The 20,622-nt window shown below is 35.6% G+C and overlaps 1 protein-coding gene across 1 annotated transcript; it reads left to right on the top strand.

Annotated features, from left to right (window-relative positions):
* The first annotated feature begins 4,256 nt into the window (after positions 1–4,256).
* LOC120166119 (monothiol glutaredoxin-S10-like) lies at positions 4,257–7,043 on the top strand. Its single transcript, XM_039175481.1, has 5 exons — positions 4,257–4,716; positions 4,806–4,879; positions 5,840–5,914; positions 6,608–6,634; positions 6,875–7,043. The coding sequence occupies exons 1-5, from the start codon at positions 4,442–4,444 to the stop codon at positions 6,949–6,951; spliced, it is 528 nt and encodes a 175-aa protein (XP_039031412.1). The 5' UTR covers positions 4,257–4,441; the 3' UTR covers positions 6,952–7,043.
* Positions 7,044–20,622: the final 13,579 nt, after the last annotated feature.

Genomic DNA, 20,622 nt, shown 5'->3' with positions numbered 1-20,622 from the left:
AAACGATCGAGGTTGACTCATCGCAAGTCTTCCTCGTATTATCTCATTAAAAAGTTAGTTGCATTCACTTGTTGCCTCATTACACTTTCTACTGTTACTATCGCTTACTCTCGAACTTATTCTTTATCTTTCAACTTGTGGTTCCAAATTTTGATCGCGACTTCACGAACACCATTTGTCCCGATATATCAAATTCCAAACATAAATTAATACTTTAATTCACATAATAAAATCAAGTTTGTATAAAAATTCTAAAAGAATTGCTACCGATCTATGTTCAATAAAATTTCCATTATCCCATCAAGAACCAATTTTAATATCACCAAATTAACTTATCACTTCAAGTACCTAGAATCATTCCTACATTCAATCTAACCATTAAAAAAAAATTTACAAAATTTTCCCATAATTTTCTCTCTTAGGCCGAAACTTTAGAGTACTTCTTTTAATGGTCTTCATTTTGATTCAATCACAATTTAATCACCAACACCTCATTTCCAATCAATTCCAATCATTCACATAACAAAAACAAATCAAAATCAACTAATGTCCATGGGATATACATCGGTTGCCATTAAATAACAAATCAATTCAATTAAAATCCTTAGAGCTTGATGGGAACGTGGTCGTATGCATGGACTTAGGGGTGTGCAAAAAAACCCGATCCGACCGATCCGATCCGTTGATCCGAAAAAAAAATTCGGATATTTGATCCGTTTTTTAATTTTCGGATAGTTCGGATCGGATATCCGAATTTTTTTTCGGATTTTCGGATCGAATACGGATCGACCAAAATCCAGTTTCGGATGATCCGAAAACCCGAAAAAATTTGGGCTATATTATTAGCCCAGAGCTGTTTGGGCTATATTAGTTTTCTGGATGTATAGATTTCTGGATTCTAGCTTGTATTTTAATATGCAACATGTATAGATTTCTGGATTCTATCTTGTATTTTACATAGCTTGAAACACAAGTCGAACAAGGTTGAAAATTATATTTTTGCTTGTCCCATCACCACAAAAGAAACTTTACATGTATGATGTGAATCTGGTACCGAGGCTGGTAAATGCATTTTAGAATGAACAAAGTTGTTGCCGATCCCCGATTCGATTTCGAAAAGTTGCAAGCTTACTTGACTCGTACCTTGTGGAAGTTTCAGCAGATTACTACTTGAACCCTTCAAAGTTTGCAGCATTAGTCCTCCTGCTGCCAGATTCTGCAAGAGAATCCCATAATGGCCTTTTTCAAGCCATAGACATTTATCTACAGGTATTGCTATTAACTTATAAATTGTTATAAATGCAATTAATTGCTTTGCACAAATTCTCTATTTTTCTTACAATTGAAGTAATGATGTTGGTGTAGTATATTCCTTGAAAGTTTGCAGGCCTTTCCCTAGAGCTCAATCAATTCATTCTTGTAAAATTTAGGTAAATTCATTTCATGTACAAAATGATAAGGGCAAAACTGATATTGTAGCTGGTTAAGTGTACATGCTAATTCTAATTTGATTGCTCATACCTGAATGAGATCACTTATTAGTTAGTATTGGGACCAATGCTAATCTAATATCTCAAGTTTGTTGACTGATGAAATTTCTGAACAGGTTCATGGAGGAATATGTGAAGCACAGAAAATGAGAATTTGCAGTGCACATAACTATGCAAACCTCTCGACGGATGCATTGAGAAACTTGGCTCGGAACTCGAAATTTCCGTCAAGAAAAGCTATACAAGGTTTCCTTAATCAGCAGTCGAAGCTAGAAAACTTACTTGAAGGACAAAAATACATCGACACATTTAGCAGTTCCATCTCTACCAAGGAAATCATAAGAGCTAGTAAGTGTTTCTTATTTGATTAATACTTTTATTATGTTGATTTTTATTTTATTTTTTTGCCAAAAAAATCGGATTCGGATCCGGATATTCGGATATCTGATCCGAAATTTCGGATATCCGATTTTTTCGGATCGGATATGGATCATTGCTTTAGGTATCCGAAATTTTCGGATATCCGAAAATTCGAATCAGATAATATCCGATATCCGATAATGCACACCCCTATGCATGGTGTACAAGTCAACAACCAACGAAAGCCTTGTAACTAATTAAAGGCGACACATATATAGAAGGTGTCGGTGATATAAATAATAAACCAATACACGTGGAAATTAAAGTAGTATTGTATTGCTGCGTGAACCATAGTGTTCCATTGCTCCATATAAGCATACACGTGTGCATGACCATAAGAATATAAGCACATAAAATTATCAAACCAAACTTCACAGGACAAGAGGTAAGTCTGACAAATTGTTCTTTTCTCATGGACACCCGAAGTGGCCGAATGTCTCAACTTAGTCCCTTGATGATTCTTTTAATCAACTTGTTTGTTTATGCTTCCATAACACTACTAGAACCAAAATTCAATCTTATTTCTTTGAATTCTCATTTATTCTCTAACCATCAAAATCATCACTTTCACAAATCAAGCATGAAACAATGAGGTTTTACTACATGAAAGAGAAGTTAATGGGGATTATTTTTATATTTCACACTTTAATCTAAAATCTAATTAAAATGGACCAAAAATAAAAAAGAAAACCAAACTCACCTCGACTATGGAGGTTACGGTCAGCTGCTGCTAGAGAAGAAAAAGAATTTCAAGAGAATTCTATCAAAATATCTATTAATTAAACCATTAAAAATTTAAACGATTTTTAAATCAAGCAATTTTCTTACAGTTTTGATTTAAAATATGTTATAGTACATGACTGCCTAAAATATTATCTAAATTGAATTTAAATTTTGATATTTAAATATTAAATTATGATTTCGTGCGATTATTAGTTTTAAAATAAAGAAATGCATTTTGAGATTTAAAAAAAATAGTTTTTACTGATTTTCAAAAAGTAAATGTTTCGAATGATTGATGTGACATATTTGACTCATATACGAGTATGTATATGGGTTAATGTTGTTACACTTTAAGCATTGAGTTGATAAATTCAACAAGATTGGTTGTCATATGGTCGTAATGTCGATCATGATCATCATATGCATGTGACCATATTTCCCGAGGAATTTCAGTTTTAAAGTTATAAACACCCTCTCCGTATCTATTCATATTTCCTAGCCTCGTACGAAAGTTTAGTTGTTGTAAGTATATCACGAAAAAAATTAGATTTAAAAATAATAAATAAAAAACATAAATGAAGCATAAATCATGAATGAAAAAAAATATAGAAATTACCCATGTTGATGATATCTTTTTTTCTTCTTTTTATTCTTAAACATTGCCATAGCATTAGATGCAATATGACATATACAATATGCCTGGAAAAGGTGACCACCTACTGCCTGATTTAAAAATCATCGTTAGCAACTCAGGTGAACGGTTTTAAGATTTTATTTTCTTATAATTTAGCATGACTATTTTTTTAAAATATCCAACTTACTTAGAGTTTTGTTTTGATAAAAGATTTTAATATTTTTAAGATTTTTTTTTTTGTAAACGATTAGTTTGAACTTCACTTATGTTGACAAAAAATATATATTTATTTATTTTATTTAATATATACTAATTTAAGTTTATTATTTAATAACACTCATCAAGTGGCAGTGGTAGGGGTGTTTAAATCCGGGTACCTAAAGTAATTGATTGGTCTGTCCGTGTCCCGTCTCGGATGTTGTGGGTACCTGGTAATCGAGTATCCGAATTTTACGGATACCCATAATTCGATTAATCGGGTACCTAGTTTTTTTTTATCATTTTTCAAATTATTAATTTAAATGCAGGCAGATAAGCACAACTGTGCTGTATAACAAACCATGAAGCATAGCTTCTTCGATCCCACTTTCATTGCATAAGCATAAAATAAATTGTACTCCCAGTAGTAATCTAGCATTTCCATTACCAATATGATACTTCCATTCTTCATTTTCGAAAACAGAACTAAAGGTAAGTTCGAATATATTTCCCAAATCGCTCGAACATGGAACTGTCAGATGACTGAAAAAATATTTAATTTTGTGAGACCCGACCAGAAAATGTCGGACTGGGTATTCGACCCGAAATTTGAATTTTTTAAAAAAAATACTTGGATTTTCTGAGTTATTAAGGTCGTTTATTTTTTAATACCCCTAGACTGCAGTGGTAATAATTAGATTATTAAAAAAATTATTTAATAAAAATTATTAATTAATTATTAATTAAAAATTTTCTTTGGGCTTAATTTTAGTTAGATCTTTTACAAGCATTTGCCTGAAAAAAGAGCCCAACTCTCTGCTTTTTCATAAGCAAGTAAACAACAAAACCCAGCGCACTGCATATCCGATAAAGAACAAACTGAAACAATAAGCAAAGAACACAATTTTCTTTCTAAAAAAGATCGAATATCGCTGCTGAAACTGTTGATTGGAGACAAGACAAAGAGGAAAAATCAATGGCTGTTGCATCCCATCTGATGAAACTGAGCTTTGTTCCTCTAAACCGTCCTGGGACTTTCTCCCAGCTTCCACGCAACAAATTTCTTCATGTTCAAAGAAACAAAGCCTCGGCATCAATCAGCTGGAGCTTGCCCAACAAGGGCTCAAAGAAGCAAAACAAACCCATTTCGATTCGAGCCATGGCTTCCTCTTCTGGTTCCGACCTGGAGGAGAGTGTTAAGAAGACCGTGGCTGATAACCCAGTTGTTGTTTACTCCAAGAGTTGGTGCCCGTGGGTTTAAATCTCATCATTCTCCAAATTTTCATGTTTTTTTAATATTAAAAGTATTTTTTTGTGATTTTTTACACCAACTTTTTCAGTTATTCTTCCGAGGTGAAATTTTTGTTCAAGAAACTTGGTGTGCAGCCTTCGGTTATTGAATTGGATGAATTGGGTTAGTGTTTTCTTCCAACTTTTGCTTATCTTTTTTCTTAATTTCTATATACTGTAAAACATGCTTTCTTATTCATTATTGCCTAATGTTTTAGTCATACTATTTTCCATTTTAATTATTATTATGGTTCATATTGATTTTCCCCCTTATAGTTTAATTGGTGATGATAAACAGTCAATTTGAGTTATTGCTGAATTTTTGCATATAGTTTGGATTGAAATATTTTGTCTTGATGGTGTTGATTCAATGAAAATGGCTGAATGCTTGACTAGTTGACTTGTTTCGAACCTTGACTTGCTTCTGCCTAGTGAAATCTTACTATTAGCTGAGACTATTTCTGGTTTTTGGCCCTGTCCGAGTTGATTGATTCGAAACCTGTATCGTGATATCGAATAGAATGAGGTCCCAATCTTGCAAATTTAGAAAATATAAACTATGAAACTTTTTTATGGAAACAAATTACAAAAAATGGAGATTTGAGGGAGTTTAAGTTCACTCTTTAGGTGAAGTAAAATTGAAATTTAAGGGAAACTTGAGGATATTCGGTAACTTCTGAACAAAAACCCTTTGAAATAGTGACAGCCTAGGATTCATAGCATTTTTTGGCTTTATATGAGAAACTCGAAACTTTAATCGACTGATCATTGTAATACTTGTTTAAGTTCTAGTACTTTGAAATCACAACAGTTGAATTTGTCCCATAGATCACCAATCACTATATGCTACCTTCTAATTGGAAAAAATGATGGTCAAGCTTGAAATAAGTTCATAAAACATTCTCTTGTAAAAAACATAAGAGAATCCGGGTTGTTTTTAATGTTACCTTTCTCCAAAATAGAAGTCGAGTATGAGATTTCATTTATCAATGCCAAGTATGAAATGTCATAACTCAAATTGGGCCTTGCATTCTTTTCATCTTAATATTATCTTGCATGTATTAAAGAGTTTTATCTTTTTCAGGTGCCCAAGGATCCCAGCTGCAGGATGTACTGGAGCAGCTCACCGGGCAACGTACCGTCCCTAATGTTTTTATTGGTAAGTTTCGTTTTTCCAGTATTAGCAATTACCTAACAGATTTGCAAATAAATTGACTGCAAAATAGTCTGAATGGCTTAATGTTTCGTTGCTTTTATCTTTGGTATTTTATTGTTTTTATGAATGGATGACATATAACTCTGTGATATCAGATTGGTGTTTACAATCAGAAGATAAATTGACTATAGTGAGTATAGTCTAACTAGAAAATATGAACGGGTGGTACCTAATTGCATTGGACTTGCAAGCTTTGTTGCTTTCTCGTTCAAAAACTGGGAATTTGCATAAAATAGTGCGGAATTAATGTTCTTTTCTTTTCCTTCATTTTTTTTCTTCGTCTTTTCCCCTTAAGCCAAAACGAAAAAAACACACTTTAAGTTCTAACCTACAACTCTCCCAATGAGGAGATGGCTGCCTCTAGTTTATGTTGATTTGGCTGTTTTACTCAGAGAAGCAGAATATCATATTATTGCTCCTTAGTTCTAATGGCAGTTCAAAGTTCTCAATGAATATGGCAGAGATTAAAACTTAGCTTACATGTTGATGGCGTATTTACTTACACCTTACAACTGTAACTATAATTTGAAAAAGATTGCAGTTTCTCTTATGCTTTATTTTTCCTTTTATCTGTCTAAAATGTTCTTAGTTATAATAATGATAACCAATGCTCTAATTTCTATCGACTTCATGCAGGGGGTAAACATGTTGGTGGTTGTACAGGTATTAATGCATTTCCATCTCTTGAACAATTTTTTAATTAAGATGAGACGTCCCCACGCCTCTTGCACTTACTTCAAAATGGATTATTAACTGCTAAAATGAAACTGTAGCATAACGGAGAACTGGAATTTTTGCTGTATACATCGATTCTTCGGTTTTGACTGCTAGTAATTCCCTATCACTTGTAGAATCCAAGTGAGTAGACTTCAGTTGTTATTCTCAATTCGTATTCTGGTGCAGAGACTGTCGAACTATACCATAACGGAGAGCTGGAATCTATGCTGTCAGATGTTAATGCTAAAAGCAAGGAAAAATAATTCATTTGGCTTGTCAAACTTTGGATCCTGTTGAAAGGCACGACACATGCCTCTGTAAAAAGAAATGTTTCATTGGATTTCATTTATTTATGTTAAGTACACCTCTATATCACATTTTGACTCCAAAATTTCGGTGTTTGTTATAGCTATTGATGCGGATTCTCTACTCGTCACAATAAGGCTGTTATACATATGTGATATTATTTCAACCACCACTATTTAAAAAATAATAATAAGTTATTGCGATATTTAATTGGTAAATTAAAATATAACTTAAATACGAGTTTTAAAAATTCAAAAAATAGTCTTTACATAATATTCGAATACAAGACACGTACAAGGTCATATTTACTCTTATCCCATCCCTGGATCTGATTTTTGCCAAGGGGCATGATCAAATTTACTGAGTTCGTTGAAGAGATGGAGTTGATTGATTTACCTATGATCAGAAAGCAATTTACTTGGTTTGGTCCACGGAATAAATGCTGTTGTCTTGATCGATTCTTGATCTCGAATAACTGGGTGGTGTGCTTTGCTAGTATGATTTACCAAGGTTAGTATGGGGTCATGCACTATTGCTTATATACCACTGATGATTTGGATTAGGGTCCAAAACTATTCCGTTTTCTAAATGGATGGAGAACAAGGCTCATGTGAGATTATTTGAAGAGGGATGGCAAAAGATAGGTGCAGAGGTTAGTCCGAACGGGGTGATAATGTATAAACTTAATTAAGCTACTATCTTTATATTGGGTTTAGTTGTCCAAAGAGGCAATGTTAGTATTTGAAGGTCAATGGTGAGTGTTCTTTGTTATGTTGACTGTCAATTGTTGCCAAGAATCCTCGAACAGGGATTGAACACTCGCCACCACCACAGGAACGCTTGTTATAGTTCAATGTCGATGTTGCTGTGAGAGGTAAATCGGGATTCGGGACATGCGAGATGTGGAGGGGTACTTTGAGACGATGAAGGTAACATTCTTGCATGTGGAGGGGTGCAATGATCTGCTGCTGATTTTCATGTGGCTAATGGTAACAGTTGGGATTTACTTAATTTTGTTTGACACCCTTTAACAAGTGTTTCACTGCATTGATTTCAACAACTGCCTTGTATTGTTCTCTAAATCCATTGTTTTGTAAAGAGTTAATGTTTCCTAACATACATATGGAATCCATGAACAGTTTATCCATCAAATCAGAATCTGTACCTTCTCTCCACTTTTGTTTTTGTCTGAAACTTTTGAAATTTCTCCTGCTTCATACATCTCAATCAAGCTAGAAACACAGCATATTATGATGTCTCGATAACCCTGTCAAGTCAGTTTCTAATTGGAACATATCTAGCTAGACAGGCTGCATTAAAAGGTCTGAGTTCCACTATCATTGTACCCAGAAAACTGTATTTAGATTTGGACTAACTCATCATGGAAGTAAAACAGGTGGGCTATTTGACAACTTGGCTTTTTCAATCTTGGTCCCGTTGTTCCCCAGTTTTGTTGATCCGACACCAGTCATAAAACACAAGTTCTTGTTGTGTTTTCTCCTAAGCCGGTCATATAATTTCTTGAATTATCGGTTTCTGATCTTTCGAACTCAACCGAGGTGGAGGCTCTTGTCGCGATCGCAGTTGCCTTTCTCAAGAATGTATGTTGAGAAATCAGTATAGTAAAGAGTTGCCTGCTAAGATCACACTAGTACAAGAATTGTTCATTTTGGAAGGCACATATGAGCAAATCCTCTTGGACTTTTTACCTATAAGAAACATTTGAATTTAATGCCAAATCCATTCGATTATTAGAGAAAAAAAAAACAGGTCAGGTCAATCTGCTTGGATTGAATCGTATACTAGATTCTACAAACTCTTATTTCTCTCCCTTGTAAACTGCATGTTCTAGGCAATGTTCATTGCTCGGTTTTAGGTCCACCTCGCCTGAGTCCGTAGTGGACATGATGAAGATGATTGGGGTGGCCGTTGTAAAGTGATTTTGGAAGCCGTCCCATGTGGTTATTTTTCACTGTTTTTAGCAGTTATGTCCAAATGATAAGGAACGGTAATCTGGTTTGAAAAAACATGAAGATAAAACAGGGAAAATAAAAGATGTCAATGATCATCGTTATTATTTTTGTGGAATTCTATATCTTGTACCTATTGATCTCTCGGGTTGCCCCTTTCAAACCCTCTTTGTTTTTCTCTTTCTCAAAGGTAACTATACTCTCTGCAAGTATGTAGCCATTGATATAGGCTGCAATAAGTGCAGTAAACTGAGTTTCTTGCCATTTCTCATGCAGAATGTCAGCAAGAAAGCTGATTACTGGTGTGGGAAGCCAAAGCCATCCATTTAGTTGGATATTTTGTTTGTGTTGATGGATTATGGAATCATGTGGATTTTGATTAAGCACTGTGTCTTGTCATAAGCTTTGTTGTATGAGGATGTTTTGTTTTTACTATCCACTTTATGATTAATGTTATATTAATTTTTTTCATATATTTGAAGAATCATATTCAATACTTTTATTCGAATATATCTTGGGCGGGTTCCAATGAAAATTTCTGATAGGAGAGGAGCTTGGTATTAGGCAAAACTGAGTTTGTAATTTTGGTCACCCTTAGAGGTGCTTGTCAAGCAAGTCAATCACGAGTTAAAGTAGTGTTTGATTAAAGTTGAAAACTGTTCGACTCGATTCGTTACTCGTTAAATTCGATCAAATCTTGCGAACGCTATAGACTCCAGTCTTCTCTCTACTCCAAACAAGACAATCGTCTTGATCGAATTTGGAGATTAGAATGTCAATTACAGTATGAACACGTGGAAACAATTCGATGGGAAAAACAACTAGGTAATCAAAAGTCGTTCCAAATTGAGATGGAAGGACCCGTTTCCACCTTCCACCTCAATCCCATTTCTAAAGGACCCTTCGTGCTTCAAATGCTGCGTCAGATATAGGACGGTGCTGCACCTATTCTCGATGTTAGAAAATCGCCTGCGAGGAAGTATTTTGTGCGTAAGATTCTGCCTACCTAAGACTCTGGATGGTTCAACAATCGCCGCCCTTGTACACCAATGTATACCTCTTTTTCTGGATGGTTTTGATTTGTGCAGCCACCCGAGCAGATGCCTCTCCGAAAATAATGCAATCATCCGTAAAAAGAAGACGGGATATCGTAGGCGCGTGCCTGTTTGTTTTGACTCCCTACAATTCGTTCAAGGATATTGCTCGTCGTAACAAAGCAAATAAATTTTCACTGCAAATGAGAAATAAATAAGGGCTTAGCGGATCTCCTTGTCAGAAGGCACAAAAATTTCTCCTACAACTTCGTCAATGATCGCCGAGTAAGACACCGAACAGATACAACGTTTGAGGAACTCAATCCAAACAGGCAAGAATCCCTTTTTTCCATAACAGTCCAAATAAATTGTCATTCAATTATGTCATACGCTTTACTCGTGTCAAGTTTTAACGCAGAAAACCCCTTACAGCCAACATGTTTTTTTGGAAGGAGTGCAAAAGTTCATAAGCAATAATCACATTATCAGTGATCAACCTCCTTGGTATAAATGCAAATTGCTCTTGGTCGATGCAGGAATATAGGTGGTTTTGCATCCGATGGACCAACGTCTTTGACACTATTTTGAGAAGTACATTACATAAATTGATAAGTCGAAACTGGCTTAACTTTCTCGACTGTCACTTTGGGGATAAGAATAATGTGTATGTGATTAATCTCTTTCATGTCATGTTGTCTATGTAGAAGACCAATAAAATATGCAGCTACCTCTGCACCAATAATGTGATAACATCTTTGATAGAAGACTGTGCCTATTTCATCCTCTCTCGAGGCTTTTAATGGGCTCATGAATTTGACTGCAAATCAAACTTCATCCACTGAATTCCTTCACCAAACTAGTTCTCGCTTCACCCGAAATACACGGGAATTTTAAATCTTAAACAAAGTTGAGATCGTATAATTTTTTATCAAGGAGATTGTATGAATTAAATATTTAAAATCATGGAAAACTATATAAAATAAAATTAATTGTTCACTTTAATTTATCTAGGGTAAGTACAAGGTAATATTTGTTTAAAGATAACTCTTAACCATTTGATATTGAATGAGTGATTGATCCAGAAATATTTTTCAGAGTGGACACTCATAATTTAACAACTTAAAATTTTTAAATGGGATTGGTACAAATAAAATTTTAGGGTGGACACTGTCCGTAAAATAAATAAATAACCAAAGAAAACTCAGATTTCAGGGTGGATACCATCAGTAAAATAAGTAACAAATCGAAGAAATTTTGGATTTTAGGGTAGGCACGTGCCCACCCTCACCAAGTTGTCCATCCTCAAGAACACTCGTAGATCTTACATTCTTGACTCTTGAACCCAATATCTTGAATAATAATAATAATAATTTTTTTACCGTCGAGATCACTTTTTTCGTATTTTACTTAAGAGAAAATAACCTCAATGACCAAAAATCCCAGATAATATATGATTTTGACCAACTTTTTTTGGATTTGCGAAAATGACCAACAAAATCGCAATGCGATCTCTAATTCGCATTGCGATCTCCACTATCGCAAATTCGCGTTGCGATTTTCCATTTCGCGTTGCGATTTTCCAGTTCGCGTTGCGATAGTTGAAAATTGCGTTGCGATTTTCCATTTCGCGTTGCGATTTTCCATTTTACGTTGCGATTTTCCATTTTACGTTGCGATTTTCCAAATTCGTTGCGATAGTTAAAAAAAAGCCACGACCACGACCACGACCACGACCACGACCACGACCCCGACCCGACCCGACCACGACCCCGACCCCGACCCGACCCGACCCAAGACGAGACGGGCGGCGGCGGCGGTGCGCGAGAATCCCCCTTGTTCTCTATCACTCAACAAGGAAGTGAGAAAGTCAAGCCTTAAATACTATTCCTAATAGTGTTTCCAATACTATATGGGATTTGAGCATTACCAACACTTGTTCCCAATACTATGTGGGATTGAGCCTTAAATAGTGATATTATTTTTGAATGTTTTGCTTAAAATTGCAATAATCGCGATTAATTGTAGATTGACTTTTAATTATGACATATTTAATCGTATAATACTAATGCAATTGGTTGCTAATTCAGTTGTTTTAAGGTGCATGATTGTTAATTGTTTCCTGAATAATCACATTGTATTGGAAACAAGTGTTGGTAATGCTCAATCCCACATAGTATTGGAAACACTATTGGGAATGATATTTAAGGCTTGGCTTTCCCACTTCCTTGTTGAGTGATAGAGAACAAGGGGGACTCTTGCGCGCCGCCGCCGTCCGTCTCGGGTCGGGTCGTGGTCGTGGTAATACGTGTCTTCGACACGTCCGCGCGGATACTATCTTTTTAGAGAAAATTCTTAAGAAACAAAATCTTTTTTTTAACTATCACAACGAATTTGGAAAATCGCAACAACAACTGTAGACTATCGCAACGCGAAATGGAAAATCGCAACGCGATTTTCAACTATCGCAACGCGAAATGGAAAATCGCAACGCGATTTTCAACTATCGCAACGCGAAATAGAAAATCGCAACGCGATTTTCAACTATCGCAACGCGAAATGCAACGCGAATTTGCGATAGTAGAGATCACAATGCGAATTAGAGATCGCATTGCAATTTTGTTGGTCATTTTCGCAAATCCAAAAAAAGTTGGTCAAAATCGTATATTATCTAGGATTTTTAGTCACTGAGGTTATTTTCTCTTTACTTAATAGATGTAACATATTAAGTTCTTTATACGTAACGTATGTTGGTGATAGTAAGAATGAATGGGAATCAAATATCGACCTCTTGAAAAGAAATTACACACCTAGCAACATGTTAATAATCTTAGTTTCACAAAAAAAAATATTTAAATTATATTACGTTACGAACATGGCGGAACTTCATGAGGTTAAAGAGAGCCTTGGTTTTCGCCAATTATATTTAAAGTATTAATTAATATTAAAATAATATATATTTTTAAAAAAATAAATAGAGAAAAATTTATCAAGCCCTCTCAATTAAAAAATTATATTTATGAAAAATAAAAAATATTTTAAACCCCACTATAATAAATTTCTAGTTTCGCCCTGGTTATGAACCCATCAAGTGACCTTCATGATAAAAAAGAATATTATTTTTTTAAAAGGTTTTGAATTTTAACAACTGTGTCTATAAAGTGGGTGTTTTCCCAAAAAAATCATCGGTGACCGGTATATTTACCGATCTAACACCGGTCAGACTATATTTTTTGATCTAACACCCTTTGCAGTAAGACGCGCCCCCTGCAGCACGCTATACGCTGATTTGGCGTCACGTGGGGTTAGGCGCGCCTTATGCTGACATGGATACACGTGGGTGCGCCTTACGCCACGTAAGGTATAGCGCGGGTCAGGGGCCGCACGTGACCTTTATAATTATACATAGCGCAGGGCAGATACCGCGCCTTGTATAATTGATACAACTTTTCTCGGCTATAAATACCCTTCTCCCCCGGGTTAAGTTCCTCTCAACTTAAAAATTAATACAACAATTCCGTCAACGATTCAATAATTTTGACAATTTTCTCATATTTTATTCAGAAGTTCGTGCAATTTTTCGTTATAAGGTAATTTTGTGATAAATTTTTTTATTATATTTATTGTTTATTATGATTATTTGAAAAAATATTATACTAATTGTTGTCAATTAATTTATGTGTTTGTAAAATTAGAAAGCGGGAATATACGTCGAAATAGTTTTGTTGTACAGGTAATAATATAAAATTATATTATTTAAATTATTTACGTTTATGTGTAAAAATTTTATTATGTTATATTTTTTTCATATATTATTTATTTAATCAGCATTATTTCTGGGTTTTTTTTTGCAGATATAAAATTGCCGCACTTTTAAACTCAAAGAATGGCGCGACTTTCAGCTATTGTTTATTATGATGGTGAAATTCGAGAAGATGAAACCGGGGTTGTTTTCGTATCAAATGAGCGTGTTAAAATATCATTGAAGAGAAACATAACTCTTGAGGAGCTGATAACGAAGAATTCGAGGAAGATTCATGTTGGAAGTAGTAGAAGAATGCCGTCGTTGCAGTACAGATTTCCAACATCATTGTTGTCATTAACTTATACAGCGTTCGAACTTTTGAACAATGATGATGTTGAAATGATGGTTGAAGCTCAAAGTAATTATTCAGACGTCGATATTGAGATGTATGCAAATTTTATTCAAGTGTGTGTCGTTCGGGGTCAATCATTAAGCTCCCACTATGGGCTGGCTGAACAAGTTGACAGCCCGACGACAGTAATGTGTAATGATTTTAATGCCATAATGGGGAGACATTCATCCGCAACTCCTTACGATATGTACCAAGGTGGGCTGACGAACAATCCGTATGGCAACATCACGTTCAGTTCAAGGGGAAGGCATTCATCTACAAATTCGTTTGACCTTAATATGGAGATGTCATCGACACAACCATCTGTGCAGTTTCCATTTGACACTATGGCTTCAAGCTCTAGGGGGAGGCATTCGACTGTTAGCTTTTTCGATCTGAATGTTGATATGCCTTCCAGTTCAAGGAGAAGGCGTTCAAGTAGTAGGTTCTTCGACCTAAATGTGGAGAGCATGGAGGAACCATCATCTCCACCAGAAGAACCGCTTCGTGAGCCTGATGTGGATGGTGTTGGGACTGGACTATTCATTCACCCAGAATCACCGCAATTCAACTTTGATGATGATGATGTTGTGGATGAAGTTCCAGCAAATGTGATACAAACTGACCCTCCAGCACCCATGTATTAAGCTGATTATGGTGCAATGTATGGGCCAGAATTTGCGGATATGCCTCATCTCGGTGACTATAGATATTACTCATCAATAAATAATGGTGAGTTATATTTAGGCATTGAGTTTTCAAGCAAAGAAGAAGCGATGATGGCTATAAAAAATTACAATATCTGTAATTCTGTTCAATCGAGAGTCGACCGCTCCACGACAGAAAAATATGTATGCTACTGTGCACGACGCGAAAACGGATGTAATTGGATGATTCGCGTATCGAAAAGGAAGAAGAAAAACAACAGATGGGAACTAACAGTATACAACGGTCCTTGCACATGTTGTGTTGGAGGGGTCAACCAAGATCATCCCAACTTGGACTCTAAAGTGATATGTCAAGTCATCATGCCCATGGTAAAAGCAAGCTCTCATATAGTTGTTGCTGTGTTGATTTCAGCTATACAATCGCAGTATGGGTACACTATCTCCTATAAAAAAAAGCTTGGTTGGCAAAACAAAATGACATTGTCAAACTTCATGGCGAATGGGATGCATCTTACAACGAACTTCAAGGCTGGTTTAGGCTGGTGCGGAGGTTGAATCCTGGGATAATTGTGGACTTCGAAACCTCCTATGCATACAATAACGATCGAGTTCTCCGTGATCAATGCCAATTCTACCGGGTATTTTGGACTTACCCACAGTGCGTTAATGCTGTCAAATACTGCAAGCCTCTGGTCCAGATCGACGAGACTTTCTTTTATGGAAAATACAAGCAAGTTTTATTATTGGTAGTTGTCTAAGATGACAATCGCAACATTCTTCCAGTTGCTTTTGCTCTTGTCGAAGGAGTAGATACAGATTATTGGGCTTTTTTCCTCCGAAATTTACGTGCATGCGTTATCACGAGGGAAAACATATGTGTCATTTCATATCGCGGAACTGGGATCAAACCAGCAATGGAGTCTTTGGGTCCAATGTGGCAACCACCCTTTGTCCAACATAGGTATTGTCTCCGACACATTGCTGCGAACTACCATGGAAGGTACAACAAGAATGATGAGCGTCAATTAATTGTGCGCATGGGTAAGTGAAACTGATGTAGTTTGTTTTCTTTTGATCGTTTTAATTTTGCAAAGAAGCAAGTTAGTAAGTTATACATTTTTTGATCAGGTTACGAACTACTTCCTCGAACGTTTGAATCAATGCTTCAAGATTTGCGGGTAAAGAACGAGGAAGGATACGATTACATCAGCCTCATCGATAAAGAAATGTGGATGTCATGACGACCAACTTGGCAGAGGCAATCAATTCAACTTTAAAGGGTGCACGTCACTTACCAGTAGCGGCTTTGGTAAAGACTATATATTTTCATTTGGGGGAGCTTTTTGCGAAGCTCGGGGGACAAGCTCAAACCTAGATGCAAGGCGGTCATGTCTATCACCCTAGATTAGTTACAGATCTACAGAAAAAAAATTCTGCATAAAATGGAATGTATGTAACAAGCTTCTCTAGAAGGCATGAAATGTTTCGTGTCACAGAGTTACCGCGGCCTCTTCAAGGGATTGAAGTTGTATCGTTAAGAGTAAATCTAAGGGACAAAACATGCGACTGCGGGTTTTTTCAAGCTTTTAAGTATCCATGCTCTCATGTGATAGCAGCTTGCTCGCATACACGTCAAGACTATAACCATTTTGTGGATCCCGTATACCTACTATCTGAAGTTTTTAAGGTCTACGAATTTGAGTTTCCCCCATAGGTAATGACAAAGACCCTGATGAGGTTCAAGATTGGCTTCCGATTGTACTAAATCCGAGTTTATTGAGGGAGTGTGGTCGTCCAAAATCCAATCGAATTCATTGCGATATGGATATTCGAGAAAGATCTAGACAAGACAGAAGATGTGGGCATTGTAGAAACCCATGACATACTAGAAAAACATGTCCACTTCTGTTGCCATCAAGTAACAATTGATGAGGAAATGATGTATTTATTTATCAAATAATAATTCTTGTACTTTAATTTGCATTTACTTCAAGTTAATGTCATTCGATAATCGCTGATAAAGATTAAAAAAATGATACAATAATACGAGATTGGACGTTTGTGTTATATGTGATTATAATAAAAGAGATAATAAGTGACAAACTTAATAAAGTTATCGAACAATTTGGTATTTCAAAATAATTTTAAATACAACAAACTTACAATAAGTATTAAATGGTAAATGATAACCAAATTACAATAACTGATATTAAATGGTAATCAACAAAATTAACTGAAATACATTAAAAAAAAGTCAAACAAATTTAACAAAACAAAGTAAGTATTAAATGAGAAATAATAAAAAATTACAATTAAAAAGTTCAATAAACTAAATACAAATATAATAAAAAACAAAAGCTATCGATTCCTGCGACGCGAATATGTTCCGCAGGGCGGTGGCTGTCGATCTCAAGGAGGATTTCTTCGTATCACTGGTTGTGACTCCTCGTTGTCATCATCATCTCCATCATCATCGTCATCATCCTGAGTAGGTACATTAGGTTGATGAGGAGCTGATGACGATGAAGCACCTCCATAGAATAAGTACCCTGGAGGTGTATGACTGACTATCCCACCGGCTTGCGAAAACTAGGAAAACTCATAAAACCCAGACATCACTGAGTGTGAAAACTGTACAAGAGGTGTCTGTGCTGCGGCAATGGGTAATGAGGCTGAACCCGCCAAATATATAGCATATGAACCCCAAGTCGGATCTACAAATATAGACCCATAATAGCCTCCAGGAGGGGTCATCTGTGACGGCGGTGGGGGATCATAAAAGTTAATGGAAAGACGGTGGCGGCATCATATATTACTGCGGTATGTAAGTCGCTGGATACGGTGGCTACTGTGAAGGTCCTGCTGGTGCAGCTGAGGATGAACCGGAAGCACCTGCTCTCCATCCACGAGTCGGGGGACGATGGTGTTGTGTTGGTGAATGTCTCTGTCGACGTCGCGGAAAGGTCTGCCCTCGTGCATCCTCGGAAAGCAGAAACGGTTTCCCATTACTGTTAAACCACTCAGTAACCATCAAGAGGTCAAGTAAAATGGGCTCTCTACGGGGAAGGTGCCGATGTCGATCCTCCCACAATACAACCCACGCATGATGCCTCACCAGTCAATATGTATCTGTCTTGTCGCGTCTATCTGTGTTATGCAACTCGTCCATATTGCAAGGTGCTTCCGGAATTGGTTGAAAACAACCAAATTGCCGGAGCACGCGATCAGTGGAGTGTCACTCGATGGTCGTATAACATATCAAGGGGACCGTCGCCATCCAAACATCTTATGGGCCTCTCAACTCAGGTGGGATCACCGCCCTCACATCATCAGTAGAATATGGCACCCATTCAAACTAAAACAAATATATATAATTTTTATCAAAATAATAATCTAATTATATAACTATAATCTAAAATCGATTTTTAAACATTAAAATTCATACCTGTGTGCCAGCCTTCTGATCAATTAACACCCTAATTTTTTCTAAATCATCAGATAGCTCCTGATGATTTTCCTATTAGTAGACCACCTATTCAAGAAAAATAATTTCTTATTCACTGTATAAAATTATTAATATACAAAATCAGTTTTAAAATTACCTCAGGAATAGTAGAAATACGAATGAGTTCTTGACAACGGGACATAAAAAAGGCAATCGATACCATGCCCAAGACTGCAACAGCAAGAGACATCCGTCGATAGCATTACGCCTGTAGTCAATGGCTCAACACATCTCCCTGTACAAGCAAGCCAAAACTGCCGAGCCCCAACTGAGTGATCCGGCCAGATGAAAGTCGCCAAGATGTTGCAACCACATACAGTGAACTTGATTACACTATTTGTTCGGCATCAGCAACCCTCCTATCAGATGCAGTATGCATGCCTGTGCATACTGTTTAACTTCATCGTCAGACGCGTCCTAGCTTAACTCCCGAAAATTGGCATCTAACCAATTTAACGGTATCCGTCCACCGTTAAAATTTTCCGGTACACGTCCTAGACTAACCCGGCACAAAGAAGTCCAAGAACCGGAAGCTATCCCTGATATCACACCTCCATCCACCAGAAGCCCCAGGTGCATAGAAACATCCTCAAGCGTGATCGTCTACTCTCTGCACGGAAGATGGAATGTGTGGGTCTCCGGCCTCCACCGCTCTACTAAGGCAGAAATAAGGTCTGGTTCTATCTTACAGTGACACTGATATCTACCTAGGTGACCGAATCCAACCTCTACTAAATACGGCATTACACGAGCAGGTATAACTAACTTAAGGTTCCTAATAAAAGGATCTAATATACGGTCTCTCTCCTAAAATATAAATAATTACACAAATTAATTTTTAAATTAATAATCATGCATTAAATAAATAAATTAATTAAATTAAAACGTTAAAATGTTACCGTATCAGCAAAGTGTCGAGATATATGATTTTCATCCAACCAAAGTAGACCGCCTTCCATTTTATATCTACAAAAAAAATTAATAAAATAAAATATTAAACAATTAAAATAATTAAATAAATTACTAAAAATACTAAATATAATAAAATATAGCTTAATAAGAGAATATAAGAGTATTTAAGAGAAGTTGAGAATATTTGGTGTGATGAAAGTGATTGAGAATGGGGTATTTATAGGGAGGGATGGTGGGTGTGAACGGGCGGGGGTAATTTGGTAATTAGGGGTATAGCGTGCTGCAGGGGCCGTGCTTTTCTGACGCATGGAATCACAAGTAAGGTGCGGCCCCCTGCGCCGCGCTATACCCTTAATTACCAACCTGCCCCGCGCCATACACACGTGTATCCATGTCAGCATAAGGCGTGTCGCAGGGGGCGCGCCTTACCCCACGTGGCGCCAAATCAACGTATAGCACGCTGCAGGGGGCGCGCATTACTGCAAAGGGTGTTAGATTGGAAAATATAGTCTGACCGGTGTTAGATCGATAAATATACCGGTCACCGGTGATTTTTTGGTGAAAACGCCTATAAAATGTGTAGGTATTATCAATAGGTTAAAATATATAAACAAATAATATATGATAATTACACAAAACTATTAAAAAAATTATACTACACCACACCTAAAAGGAAAAAAATATTGAATCCAAGATTTGAACCTAGGACATTTTATATACCATCCAAATGTTTAGTTATTGAATTAGAGTAAAATGACTGTCCCTTTTTCCCATATATATATATATATAGGGTAAGAGGAGAGTAAGAATTATATATATTCTACTAAATTTAATATTCAACTTATATAATTATTAAATTAAATAATTTTATCATTTTATTTAAAAATAAAAATATTTTAAAATAGTATATATATATATATAATTTATAAAATTAATATAAAATTATTTCGAAAACTAAATTTATCTTATTTAATTATGATAAAATATAAATTTTAAATTTTTTAAAAATTACTAATATCAAAATTTATATTTTATCACAAATATTTAACAATTATATTTAAATAATTATTTAAAATAACTAAAAAAAAAGAAACAAAGCATAACTTTCCGTATGATTTTGAAAAGAAAAAACTGTATGATAAAAAAAAAGATGAATAATCAAATAAATAACTTATTCTGACATTTTTAATACAAATTTAATCATGATTCATAAATTTAATTTACAGGAATTTAAAACAAAATAATTATTTGTGAGAGTAAAGGTTTATTTCTTTCTTAATGCTTGCTTGCAGTCTTTAAATTATAATCTATAATCATATGCTATTTAAAGATTTCGTATAAAATCAAGGGAAAACCACATTGCAATTATTGAACTTGTGTCCCACTTTTTTATTAACACTGGTATT

Source organism: Hibiscus syriacus, unplaced genomic scaffold, assembly GCF_006381635.1.
Source record: "Hibiscus syriacus cultivar Baekdansim isolate YM2019G1 unplaced genomic scaffold, ASM638163v2 tig00111621_pilon, whole genome shotgun sequence".
Lineage (NCBI taxonomy): Eukaryota > Viridiplantae > Streptophyta > Magnoliopsida > Malvales > Malvaceae > Hibiscus > Hibiscus syriacus.
Note: the sequence above shows the minus strand (reverse complement) of the source record. Positions and strands in the feature narration are given on the sequence as shown.

Bases quoted from the DNA above. Each gene is read 5' to 3' on its own strand.
- LOC120166119 (XM_039175481.1), top strand. From the start codon at position 4,442: ATGGCTGTTGCATCCCATCTGATGAAACTGAGCTTTGTTCCTCTAAAC. The intron at 4,717-4,805 runs GTGGGTTTAAAT...CAACTTTTTCAG, and splicing joins TACTCCAAGAGTTGGTGCCC to TTATTCTTCCGAGGTGAAAT. The intron at 4,880-5,839 runs GTTAGTGTTTTC...TATCTTTTTCAG, and splicing joins TATTGAATTGGATGAATTGG to GTGCCCAAGGATCCCAGCTG.